Raw genomic sequence first — 14098 nt, 5'->3', positions numbered from 1 at the left:
CTAGCTACAGCAGTCAGCCCCATCTGAGGACAAACAGGATATATAGTATTCATTATATTAGCCTAGCTACAGCAGTCATATTAAGTGGTGTCATTTTCACAATGTCTAGATGATGAGGGGTTCAATGATTAGTTAAAGGGATCTTCCTCACCATCATCATCACCATCACCACCACCACTGCAGTCATCCAGCTCATCATCAGGAAACTCTTCATCCCTTGCGTCTCCATCCTCCTGCATGGCAACACTCTCTGGACTGTATGGACAGACAGGAAGAAAAAAAAAACTCAAAACTAGACATCTGATAGGTTAATCTGTAAAGCATTTTTTTACTATCCCTCACTGAGTCCCATGGACAAACAACACAGAAGAACGTATGGACAGACACAACATACTGTTAATCTCATGATAAACACAAATAATACAAAAGCAGGACACTTAGCCTATACTTAGACTATACTTAGCCTATACTTAGCCTATACTTAGCCTATACTTAGCCTAAACTTAGCTTACATAATTGAGTTTAATAATTCCTCCTCCTCCTCCTATCAAATCCGCCACTTTGACCTCTGTAAAAATGTGACAAAACACAATAAATGTACAGGTGATCTACTTCCTGGGATACTTCTGGGATGTTGACAACGAAGCCTTTTTTATTTACTTCCACAGAGTCAGATCAACTCATGTGGATACCATTTTCGTACGTCTCTGTGTCCAGTACGAAGGAAGTTGAAGAGTGGCAGGTTAGCGAGCCAATGCTAACTAGTGTTAGCACGATGAAGAAGTCTATGGGTATATGCTAACAGATACCCATAAGGCTCTATTTTTATCAAACCTAACGCAAAGGTCAATCTAAGCGCAGGCGGTAACGCTGTAGGTTCAGGGGCGTGTTAGAAATATTTTTGTTTGGGGGGGGGGGCTGGCTGGATTTTGATGAATTAAAAACAAGTTGTGGGTGTGTCGAGGCTTGGCCCCTCACCGGCCAATCAGAACGTGCTCCATGGCAAAATATGTGGTTGCTTCAAGCTGTGTATTTACAGTATTTTATGTGTTGCCTTGGAATCAACTGCACTTCTAATGTTAGTCCTTTATTAAATAGCTTACAGAAGTTAAATGACAAAATCTAGACCTATATTTGACGAAATTGCAAACTAACATGCATTTGACGCTAGCGCCGCCTTAACGCCAGCCGGAAATAGAGCCCATAGGCTTCCAGTCATTGCGCTACCGCTAGTTAGCAATTACACTGGCGCTAGTTAGCAATTACACTGGCGCTAGCTAGCAATTACACTGGCGCTAGCTAGCAATTACACTGGCGCTAGCTAGCAATTACACTGGCGCTAGCTAGCAATTACACTAGCGCTAGTTAGCAATTACACTAGCGCTAGCTAGCAATTACACTGGCGCTAGTGTAACAGTATAAATTTAAACCGTCCCCTCGCCCCGACACGGGCGCGAACCAGGGACCCTCTGCACACATCAACAACAGTCACCCACGAAGCATCGTTACCCATCGCTCCACAAAGGCCGCGGCCCTTGCAGAGCAAGGGTCAACACTACTTCTAGGTTTCAGAGCAAGTGACGTAACTGATTGAAACGCTACTAGCGCGTACCCGCTAACTAGCTAGCCATTTCACATCCGTTACATTAGTTAGCAATTACACTAGCGCTAGTTAGCAATTACACTAGCGCTAGCTAGCAATTACACTAGGGCTAGCTAGCAATTACACTAGCGCTAGCTAGCAATTACACTGGCGCTAGCTAGCAATTACACTGGCGCTAGTTAGCAATTACACTAGCGCTAGCTAGCAATTACACTGGCGCTAGCTAGCAATTAAACTGGCGCTAGCTAGCAATCACACTGGCGCTTGTTAGCAACTTCCTTACAAACGCAGAGACATAAAAATGGTATCCACGAGTTCACCTGACCCTGGGGATGTAAATAAAGGGCCTCTTTACCAACATCCAGAAGTATTCCTTTAAGTAGATCACCAGTACATTTATAGACGTCAAAGCGGGTGACAGGAGGAGGAATTAAGCTGGATTGTGTACATATCACTTTTTCCAATGCTCAAAATATGCTATGATCTAGTCTAACCATCGCCTGTGGAATGTGAGAGAGCACTGACCTGGGGAGCTGAGGTGACTCAGTAGCCTGCTGTTCCTCTTCCAGGGCAGGTAGGGATTGGGAGGGGCTGTTGCTGTTGCTGTGCCCCCCCTGTAGAGACAGGACACTCCTCTCCTTGGTCAGGTGTAAGGCAGATATCTGGGTCGTTACCGAGGTGACAGAAGGCCTCCAACTCTGAGTAGACCCTGAACACGACTCAGAACCCACCTCAGTGTTCTCTGGGATGGAACTAGCACCAGAACTAACTGTGGCACTGGCCTGGGTAGGGGACTGGGTTAGAGTCATCCCTGCACCAGAACTAACTGTGGCACTGGCCTGGTTAGGGGACTGGGTTAGAGTCATCCCTGCACCAGAACTAACTGTGGCACTGGCCTGGGTAGGGGACTGGGTTGGAGTTATCCCTGCACCAGAACTAGCTGTGGCACTGGCCTGGGTAGGGGACTGGGTTAGAGTTATCCCTGCACCAGAACTAACTGTGGCACTGGCCTGGGTAGGGGACTGGGTTGGAGTTATCCCTGCACCAGAACTAACTGTGGCACTGGCCTGGGTAGGGGACTGGGTTAGAGTCATCCCTGCACCAGAACTAACTGTGGCACTGGCCTGGGTTGGGGACTGGGTTGGAGTTATCCCTGCACCAGAACTAGCTGTGGCACTGGCCTGGGTAGGGGACTGGGTTAGAGTTATCCCTGCACCAGAACTAACTGTGGCACTGGCCTGGGTAGGGGACTGGGTTAGAGTCATCCCTGCACCAGAACTAGCTGTGGCACTGGCCTGGGTAGGGGACTGGGTTAGAGTTATCCCTGCACCAGAACTAACTGTGGCACTGGCCTGGGTAGGGGACTGGGTTGGAGTCATCCCTGCACCAGAACTAGCTGTGGCACTGGCCTGGGTAGGGGACTGGGTTAGAGTCATCCCTGCACCAGAACTAGCTGTGGCACTGGCCTGGGTAGGGGACTGGGTTAGAGTTATCCCTGCACCAGAACTAGCTGTGGCACTGGCCTGGGTAGGGGACTGGGTTAGAGTTATCCCTGCACCAGAACTAGCTGTGGCACTGGCCTGGGTAGGGGACTGGGTTAGAGTTATCCCTGCACCAGAACTAGCTGTGGCACTGGCCTGGGTAGGGGACTGGGTTAGAGTTATCCCTGCGTGGGGTAGAGGTGCCATGGAGGCTGCTGTGCTCCTACTGTTTGTTGTTGTGGTGTTGCTGTCGAGGCTGGAGGCACCGGAGGTTTCCATGGACACAGGAGAGACAGAGGGCTCCGTCTCCTGGTCTCTCTTAGTAAGGCAGAGTGGTACAGAGGGTTTGGCTGGAGCAAGGCTGTGGATGACTGAGACAGAGCTAGTAGTCACAATTTTGTCCATCTTGACTGGATCCATGTTGGACCCTGAGGGTTCAGTAGTAACTCCGTTAACAGTCTCGTTCCTGGGATGAGGGGCGAGCGCGTCTCGTGACTGTGTCAGCTTCCTCACAGTCTCAGTGAACTCTAACTCAGAGTTGAACTTCCTGATTCTCTCTGCCGGTGTGTTAGGAGGAGTTCCAGGAGTTCCGTGGTCAACAGGACAACACCTCAGCCTCTGGGGGTGGTCCGCCCCCTCCATTTCTGCTGCCACCAGGCTTTCAAACTGACATGGGTCCTGAAGCTTCCAGATCTGATTCTGTGCCACAGCAAGGTGGTGGGCTGACCTATCCTGAAAAGGAACAGTGTTGGGGGGGTGGGGTGTGTGTGTGAACATAGCCTGTGTTTTACCGTCCACATTGTCCCCCCCACGGCAATAGGAATCTGACTGGGTCAGGGGGGACAAAGGTATTGCTGAGTCTCTTGTCTGGGTAGTCTCTTGTCTGGGACGGGAAGGCACTTTACCCATAGTGGGCCTCATAAACCCTTCGTTATTGTCTCTCAGCTTGCCACTGGTCCAGGAGACTGACTGGTTGGTGGGCATGCTGGTGGTGGTGCTTTCAGCAGGCTGTGACGCTGAGTTTAAGATGCGTTCTGCCTTTGGTGGAGATGGACACGTGGGACAGGGAACAGGCTGGAGTGACAAGGCTCTTTTGCGGGGCCAGGAACCGTTCCTGTAACTGTGAAACGGTTGGCTCCAACATAGCAGGGTTATGTCCGTATGAGATAACGTCAGAGCTACCAGGACACTGTGGCTTGTTAGCTAGTTTAGTGGCTGCAGACACAGAAAGGTTGAAGGCACATTGTAGAGGGGTTTCCCTGAGGCACTATGAAGCTGGTTCTTCTGAGTCTGATCCACCCTCACATTCAGCTGGCCTATAGAGTCACTGGCAACCCCGGGAGACACTGACAAGAGTACTGAAGAGGCTTCTCTCTGGGGCTAAGGGGGACTAGTGTGACTGTTAGCCGTATGAAACACTGTAGACTTGGCTCGAATAATGAGGGTTGATGACCGGGAGCAGGAGGCCCGTGTTTTCAACTAGTCTTCAGCTCAAATTAAAAGACATCAAGAGCCATCTCACACCCTCCTGGCATGGATTTATCCAGGAATTGAGGGAGTTAGGGGATTACCATGCAACAAACAAATCAATTTATGAAATTAAAAACCAGAATCACCAAAGTTGACACACGTGGTTGATGACAACATGAAACTGTAAAGCTGCGTCAATGTCATTTCCAACATGACGTGAATGTGGCATGATTTTCGAGTTCCCCCACTTGGGGTGTATCAGAATCAACCAATAGTAAGCTTTACGCAAATAACACGTTCCCTTTAACTCGGTGGCCCCGAGTTTCCGACATGACATGAACGCTGCATAATATCTAGCTTGATGAAAGGTTAGCAATTCTCGTTCAGTTAGCCATCATGGTAGCTAGCTAAGTAAAGTTAATTGACAGTCAGTGTAACCAGAGAGTTGGTTAATACCGGTAACGTAAGCTTAGCAATAAACTAGCCAGTTGACAAGTATCACGTCTCCGGGTGTATCAGCACTTTTAATTGCACAGTGACCGTAGCTTATAAATAGCCGGTTGCCAGCTAGCGAGCCGGTAAGCAGCCATGTGGTTTCAACATGAAGCTGGCTGTCAATACTTGGTAGCCTAGTTAGCCTTCGTTAGCTATCGGGGAATACCGTCAAGGTGTTTTAACCTTTAACTAGGCAAGTCAGTTAAGAGAAAATTCTTATTTACAATGACGGCCTCAAGATTACATTATAATGGAAAAGGTCAAATCGGTCACGTTAACTGACTAGAAATTCCGCTCAAACGGAGTCCTGAAGTACGTTTTAAACCGGGCCTAGCAACGCTCTGTTAGCTAACTTAGTTGTGAAATATGGACAACATTTACAGTATTGTAACGACCCTGTGTTTATAAGCGCGGAAATCGACTCTGCCGCTTGAGCATGCTTTTGCGGCACAGTCGATAGCGCGCCGGACCTCCTGTTTCATTACAGTATATACTCCGTGGACGACCCCCCCCCGCAAAAAAATCTAAACTAACTAACAACCCCGGAGGAGAAACCTTTCAACGAATTTCAGAGGCCTCTAGCTTTTACTAGCTAGTTAAATACTCACTATATCGTACATGGTTACAACATATCAAATGTTTACATTTACCTGGGCCCAATGCGTGGCGCAACAGCAGCAGTGGTGGTGTTGGTTGTGCTTTTCACCCCCAAATAAAGTGTACTCTCGCAGCGCTAAAGTTCCCTTAACCCTTCATCGTTGCCTCCTAACAACCACAAACTGAGGCAGATCGGTATTGACACATTTCCACAACTTCAATTAATGAAATGATCCCAAAACACGGGTCTATATTAGTTACATTTCATAATGTATTATTAAAAACTTGTCTTATTTATTTGACATCAACAAGACATATTCTACTGATAGTTGTCAAGTCATGCTTGTGAAGACGCCACCCTGTACAAACTGTATCCAATGACCGAAGTAAAATTAGTTTCATACTGGATATTCGGTTTTCTCTCGTCAATAGCTATTGAACCAAGCATGCCACGACTCCACAACTTTTTTGATTGTTGTCATTTTTCTCTTCTTTGCTTTTGCCCCTCCTACCATCCCTACCCTAATTGGAGTAAACTAACGAACAACAATACTTCTACTTAAAGCTATTTCGCTCACATCTACAGTACCTGTAGTTAAATAATTATACACGTATTCCTAATTTCCTGTGTTGGATTTTCAGCCACAGCGGCCAATCACCATTCATTCTGATCTTAACTCCAACCCTCCGATGTCCACAGATTAACCCGTCTTTCCCAGTATAATGCCATATCTTGCTATTTCCTTTTCGCAATACATCCCTGCAATTTACTATGATGTCTGACGAGGGTCCTGAACCTCCCCATTTGTAATATTTCTACCGATATTGCCCTAAAAATAAATACTTTACCCAAGAACGTAATGACATTTTCCAATGAATGATTGTGTTTTTTTTAGTTCCCCTAACAATACAGTTTGCAGGTCCATCTGAACCCTGATATTATAACATAACCATTCCTGGATCTGACTCCAAAAGCGAGCCACCGATGGACCGTACCAGAAAATGTCTTCTATCGATTACGTTTCCTCTTTACAGAGTCTGCACAGGGCTGACTGTTCTATTGATTCCGTTTCTTCGTTGGCAGAGTCTGCACAGGGCTGACTGTTCTATTGATTCCGTTTCTTCGTTGGCAGAGTCTGCACAGGGCTGACTGTTCTATTGATTCCGTTTCTTCGTTGGCAGAGTCTGCACAGGGCTGACTGTTCTATTGATTCCGTTTCTTCGTTGGCAGAGTCTGCACAGGGCTGACTGTTCTATTGATTCCGTTTCTTCGTTGGCAGAGTCTGCACAGGGCTGACTGTTCTATTGATTCCGTTTCTTCGTTGGCAGAGTCTGCAGAGGGCTGACTGATCTATTGATTCCATTTCTTCGTTGGCAGAGTCTGCAGAGGGCTGACTGTTCAATGCCCCACATATTGAGCGTTTTTTTTGTAAAAAGTATTTGATATAAAAACTTAAATTGAAACGAATGGATCGATGCGTCGATTGTTGTTTTATTTGTCAGTTCGTAGACCTGCTGCCAAGGTATTGAGACATTAAATACTTGTTCCCAACGGATTTTTATACTTATTGCTGTCAAGCCTCATATCATTATAAGCCATTTATGATTTTTAATGGGTGGCAGACAGACAAATTCTTTAATTCCTTATTTAAATAATCGTTTCTTCTAATTTTTTGACAGCGCTGTGATGAGTTGGTTTATCATTTTGTATTGACCATACACCTCCGTACACTGTTGTAAGTTGCTCGTGAGCAGTGTTGTAGTACTCGTGACTGCTTTCTCAAGACCACGTATTGTTGAATGCATTTGCACTCGGTCTTGCCTCAGTCTCGGACAGTGAGGACTCGTAATTTCTTCGCAAGACCAGCCGAGACCAAAACAGTAAAAAAAAAAAAAAAAAATTATCAGCTTCCATTCAGTCAGCTCATAAAACCGCTTTGCTCGCGCCAAATACATACACTCCTTTATTGAAACATGAATACAGTACCTTAGCAACCTTTATGTCTATTATAGACGTATGGTCAGTACAAAATGATAACCAACTCATTGGAACATCTGAAAATTGATTTTATTAAAGAAATTATTTTAGCATAAAAAATACTTAAAAAAAATGGCCAATCATTTCAGGTCCAGTGCCATCGTTGGGCCGCGGGTGTGAAAGATTCAGCAGACTGCTGGCATTACACATCTGGCTAAAAGGCTACTGTAGCTCTGCTGGAGTCACTTGTATTGATAACTTTAACACCTTCTGGAAACAGAAGATATATTTCACGGTCTACACTTGTATTCGGCATATGTGACTAATAAAGTTTGATTTGGTTTATGTGACATCATTTTACCATTGTTTACAATGCACTTCATGAATGTTATACCTTTCTTGTACATTTGTTTTTGTTATATATATGTTTTATTCTATCATTATATTTGAGTTTAGACATATTATTTACCGTAACATTAGATCTGTATTAGTTTGTTGACATTTAGATATATATATATTTTTTTGCTTGCAATAATCAATAGCTATTGACTCAAGCCTGCCATGAGTTATGAAGATGGTATATTCTAAATCAGGGGAGGATAGAGCAAAATCCAGTTTCAACAACAACAACAAAAAAATTGTATATTGCTCTCTATCCATCCCTGATTCAGAATAAACCATCTTCATAGTCATGGCATGCTTTAGTCAATATCTATTGACTAGAGAAAACCCGAGTATCCACCGAAAATCCAATATAAAACTAATTTTACCTTGGTGATCCTATACAGTTTCACATGCAAATAGCTCTTAATTTCCATGTAGGCAATGGTACATACTCAAGAAATGACAAATGCGTGAGCATCATTTGAATCAATAGGCACAAAGCCATAGTGGTTGGGTGTGCGTTTTGTTTTATTGTCACATACACCAAATAGATTCAGTGAAATGTGTTGTTTTACAAGTTCAGCCACAGTAGTACGACACCGCAGGAGCAAATCAGGGTTAAGTGCATTGCTAAAGGGCAATGTTATGCTACCACCCTGCATCACACTGCTGGCTTTCTTCTGAAACGAAGCAGGGTTGGTCCTGGTCAGTCCCTGGATGGGAGACCAGATGCTGCTGGAAGTGGTGTTGGAGGGCCAGTAGGAGGCACTTTTTCCTCTGGTCTAAAAAAATATCTAAATTCCCCAGGGCAGTGATTGGGGACATTGCCCTGTGTAGGGTGCCGTCTTTCGGATGGGACGTTAAACGGGTGTCCTGACTCTCTGAGGTCATTAAAGATCCCATGGCACTTATCGTAGGAGTAGGGGTGTTAACCCCGGTGTCCTGGCTAAATTCCCAATCTGGCCCTCATACCATCACGGTCACCTAATCATCCCCAGCTTACAATTGGCTCATTCACCCCCCCCTCCTCTCCCCTGTAACTATTCCCCAGGTCATTGCTGTAAATGAGAATGTGTTCTCAGTCAACTTTACCTGGTAAAATAAGAGTAAAACATTTTAAATCAACAGATTTTCCACCTTGTTAGCTCGGGTATTCAAACCTGCGACCTTTCAGGTTGCTGGCCCGACGCGCTAACCGCTAGGCTAACTGCCACCCTACCTACTATACCTGCCGCCTATGGCAAAATTGTGTAGTAGGCCCGAATACGTTGTAAGTTTTACATGCCTGACCTACAAGCACGTCTGCACACAAACAATAGCAAAACAAAAGTAGACTTTCTTCTCTAGTTTCCTGGAACATAGTCAAGGCTTAGTGTCATACTTGGAGAGCTCTCAGCTCCTCATCAAAACAATACCTATATCCCCCCTAGTCATTGGAGACTCTCCTTTACAACAGAACCACGTAACGAAGCTCACCTCCATCATCTCGCTTTCAAGTCACGATTAAATATGCATATTGACAAACCACCTGCAATTCACACTGATAGTAGGCCACTCCGAGGCTTTGTCCCAAATGGTTCCTTATTTAGTACACTACCCATAGGGCTCTGGTCAAAAGGAGTGCACTATAATAGGGAATAGGGTGCCACGGTCCATAGGGCTCTGGTCAAAAGGAGTGCACTATAATAGGGATTTAGGGTGCCACGGTCCATAGGCTCTGGTCAAAAGGAGTGCACTATATTGGGATTTAGTGTGCCACGGCCCATAGGGCTCTGGTCAAAAATAGTGCACTATAATAGGGAATAGGGTGCCACGGCCCATAGGGCTCTGGTCAAAAGGAGTGCACTATATAGGGATTTAGTGTGCCACGGCCCATAGGGCTCTGGTCAAAAATAGTGCACTATAATAGGGAATAGGGTGCCACGGCCCATAGGGCTCTGGTCAAAAGGAGTGCACTATATAGGGATTTAGTGTGCCACGGCCCATAGGGCTCTGGTCAAAAAGAGTGCACTATAATAGGGAATAGGGTGCTACGGCCCATAGGGCTCTGGTCAAAAGGAGTGCACTATATAGGGATTTAGTGTGCCACGGCCCATAGGCTCTGGTCAAAAAGAGTGCACTATAAATAGGGAATAGGGTGCCACGGCCCATAGGGCTCTGGTCAAAAGGAGTGCACTATATAGGGATTTAGTGTGCCACGGCCCATAGGCTCTGGTCAAAAAGAGTGCACTATAATAGGGAATAGGGTGCTACGGCACATAGGGCTCTGGTCAAAAGGAGTGCACTATATAGGGATTTAGTGTGCCACGGCCCATAGGCTCTGGTCAAAAAGAGTGCACTATAAATAGGGAATAGGGTGCCACGGCCCATAGGGCTCTGGTCAAAAGGAGTGCACTATATAGGGAATAGGGTGCAATTTGGGGTGTTGCTTGTAATGCCACTACTGTAACAATTGATACACACACTGCTCTGTCTCTGGTTGCCTGGTGATCTGTCATCATAGACTTCCATAGGCTGCTGCAGTATAATTAGTCATCATAGACTTCCATAGGCTGCTGCAGTATAATTAGTCATCATAGACTTCCATAGGCTGCTGCAGTATAATTAGTCATCATAGACTTCCATAGGCTGCTGCAGTATAATTAGTCATCATAGACTTCCATAGGCTGCTGCAGTATAATTAGTCATCATAGACTTCCATAGGCTGCTGCAGTATAATCGTCAAAGACTGTTAACAATACCCATTACACAAACACTATTACCAAAACCTTTAAGTCTTTACTGAAGACTCATCTCTTCAGTAGGTCCTACGATTGAGTCTGGCTCAGGGGTGCGAAGGTGAACGGCAAGGCACTGGAGCCACGAACCGCCCTTGCTGTCTCTGCTTGGCCGGTTCCCCCCTCTCTCCACTGGGATTCTCTGACCCTTTGACAGGGGGCTGAGTCACTAGCTCGCTCGCGCTCTCCCATCCTTCCTGTCCTCTGCCTTGTTTGGAGGGGGAGATCTCTGTGGGCTATACTCGGCCATGTCTCAGGATAGTAAGTTAGTGGTCAGTTGATGTCCCTTTTGTTGTTGTGGGGGCTGTGCTTTGGCAAAGTGGGTGGGGTTATATCCAGCCTGGTTGGCCCTGTCTGGGGGTATCGTCGGACGGGGCCACAGTGTCCCCCGACCCACCCCTGTCTCAGCTTCCAGTATTAATGCTGCAATAGTCTATGTGCTGGGGGGCTAGTCTGTTATATCTGGTGTATTTCTCCTGTTATATCTGGTGTATTTCTCCCTGTTATATTTGGTGTATTTCTCCCTGTTATATCTGGTGTATTTCTCCTGTTATATCTACCCCTAAACTTTGTTTCAACAAGTCAAATACGTTTCTATTTACTCCTCAGACACCCTGAAATGTAATCAAACTAATATTTCTTACGGAAATAAGTATGTTCAATAGGAAACCGATTTTAGCAGGTGCGTCCTGTCTTTATGGCACACGCAAACATGAATTTCCCTGTACTAAAACTGATATTTCTTATTCGTTTTTGAGGGCTTACACACCTGAAACCTTGAACATAGACTGCTGACACCCTGTGGAAGCATTAGTAGGTGCATCCAGGGAGCTAATTTTTAATATGACATTTTACTTGCCATTCTAAGAGGATAGTCTCTCTCTCAAAAACATTCTGGTTGGTTTTTCTTTGGATTTTCTCCTACCATATCTATTGTGTTTTCTTTCCAATGGTACCAATTATATGCATATCCTGGCTTCAGGGCCTGAGCAACAGGCAGTTTACTTTGGGCACGTCATTCAGACAGGAAGTGGAGAAAAAAGGGTCTTAGCCCTAAGAAGTTTTTAACTTCTGTCTGTGCCCAGCAGGTAACACTTCAGGATACTCAAAATGGCAGGTGAAGTGCCCTCACAAAGTACAGGCATAGAGGGCTGAAAAACACATTATGGCTGACCTACCCTGTTTAAACAAACGTTGCAAGGTCACCCAACGGACACAACTAGGACTTTAGCTTTATGGGAGGCATAGAAGAGACCATCACACAACAAATACTGTCATACTTCCCTTCTGCTAGTTGAAGCATATGAATAATACGTGGCTGGTGAATTATTACAATCAGGGCATGTGTAGGCAAAATACATATATATATATATATATATATATATATATATATATAGCCTATAACTCAAGCTGTGGTCACTGTGCCAGGTCAGCGTCCAGTCAGCTGTTCTCTTTTAACCCTTAGTGGACACTGTGCCAGGTCAGCATCCAGTCAGCTGTTCTCTTTTAACCCTTAGTGGACACTGAATGAACTGAATATTTGATGCGGTTGGAGTGTGTTGTCGGTTTACCCATAGCCACTAGATGGCACTAGCTTCAAACAGAGCCATGTCATTTAGAGAGTAAAGACCTATGCAGTTTCTATGTTACCATGCATTTACATCACACTTCAACCGTCTATGGCAGCCATTGTTATCTCCTCATTGACACAACATGGAGAATGTTTAAACAATGATACGTAACTGAAATGTCTACAATTAGGAACAATAGAAACATTAAAACTCTAAATATATTGCTGTGGTTTCAAGGTGTATTAGGTGTATGTACAGGATACACCTGGTAGTACACAGAGCTGGACTGAGACAGCCATTTTGTGGCTTTAGGCATTGGGTTATGGGCCGAGTTCAGAGCTACGTGAACGGTGGAATAACTCAGTTATAAGCAATGCAACAACTACGTATCGGAGTCGAAGGGGTTAAAGTTGAAGTTAAAACAATAACAAAGCATACTGCCCCTGTTTCGGTAAAACGGTAAACAAAAACAATAACGGGCTGCCCCAAAAAACAATAACAGGCTGCCCCAAAAAACAATAACAGGCTGCCCCCAAAAAACAATAACAGGCTGCCCCGAAAAACAATAACAGGCTGCCCCCAAAAAACAATAACAGGCTGCCCCCAAAAAACAATAACAGGCTGCCCCCAAAAAAATAACAGGCTGCCCCAAAATAACAGGCTGCCCCAATAACAGGCTGCCCCAAAATAACAGGCTGCCCCAATAACAGGCTGCCCCCAAAAAACAATAACAGGCTGCCCCCAAAAAACAATAACAGGCTGCCCCCAAAAAACAATAACAGGCTGCCCCAAAAAACAATAACAGGCTGCCCCCAAAAAACAATAACAGGCTGCCCCCAAAAAACAATAACAGGCTGCCCCAAAAAACAATAACAGGCTGCCCCCAAAAAGCAATAACAGGCTGCCCCAAAAAACAATAACAGGCTGCCCCAAAAAACAATAACAGGCTGCCCCAAAAAACAATAACAGGCTGCCCCAAAAAAACAATAACAGGCTGCCCCCAAAAAACAATAACAGGCTGCCCCCAAAAACAATAACAGGCTGCCCCCAAAAAGCAATAACAGGCTGCCCGTTTCGGTAAAAGTCTAAGGGATGGGACTTGATCATTGTAATCGCTCTCAAATTCATAGACGGAGCAATGCATGTCAGAACTGACCACCCGTTATTTTCAAATGATAGCATTAACCCTGTTATGAGGCTATACCGTGTTTGTTTACATTTATTCTGTTTACAAACATCAGAGTAAGTATATTTTGGGTTTTGATGGTGCTCTGACAGTTGAAGCTCGTAAGTTATATTCTTCGAGAATCAACGGGTGCATATCATTAATTCAATTTAGTCAACAAACAAAAAAAATGGATGTGGCAACAATTGACTGCCTCTTTAGGGAATGGAGCATCTGCAACTTTGCATGATAAACCATCAAACAGGCAAAGAGCGTCAATACAGGACTAAGATTGAATCGTACTACACCGGCTGCGACGTTCGTCGGATGTGGCAGGGCTTGCAAACTATTACAGACTACAACGGGAAGCACAGCCGAGAGCTGCCCAGTGACACGAGCCTACCAGACAAGCTAAATAAATAAATAAAGCTTGCTCGCTTCAAGGCAAGTAACACTGAAACATGCATGAGAGCACCAGCTGTTCCGGATGACTGTGTGATCATGCTCTCCGCAGCCAATGTGAGTAAGACCTTTAAACAGGTCAACATTCACAAGGCCGAAGGGCCAGATGGATTAC

General features: G+C 45.2%; 1 protein-coding gene across 2 annotated transcripts in view; it reads right to left on the bottom strand.

Annotated features, from left to right (window-relative positions):
- Positions 1-4167, bottom strand: part of ttll4 (tubulin tyrosine ligase-like family, member 4) — a 58609-nt gene extending 54442 nt beyond the window's left edge. For both annotated transcript variants that reach the window (XM_055871914.1, XM_055871915.1), the window contains exons 1-2: positions 2129-4167; positions 152-255 (exon numbers count right to left, since the gene is read on the bottom strand). In XM_055871914.1, coding sequence (XP_055727889.1) covers positions 152-255; positions 2129-4068 — 2044 coding nt within the window. In that variant the 5' untranslated portion in view covers positions 4069-4167. The remainder of the gene's footprint in view (positions 1-151; positions 256-2128) is intronic.
- Positions 4168-14098: the final 9931 nt, after the last annotated feature.

This window comes from Salvelinus fontinalis, chromosome 19, assembly GCF_029448725.1.
Source record: "Salvelinus fontinalis isolate EN_2023a chromosome 19, ASM2944872v1, whole genome shotgun sequence".
Lineage (NCBI taxonomy): Eukaryota > Metazoa > Chordata > Actinopteri > Salmoniformes > Salmonidae > Salvelinus > Salvelinus fontinalis.
The sequence above is the reverse complement of the archived record's forward strand: the minus strand, read 5'-3'. Positions and strand labels throughout refer to the sequence as shown.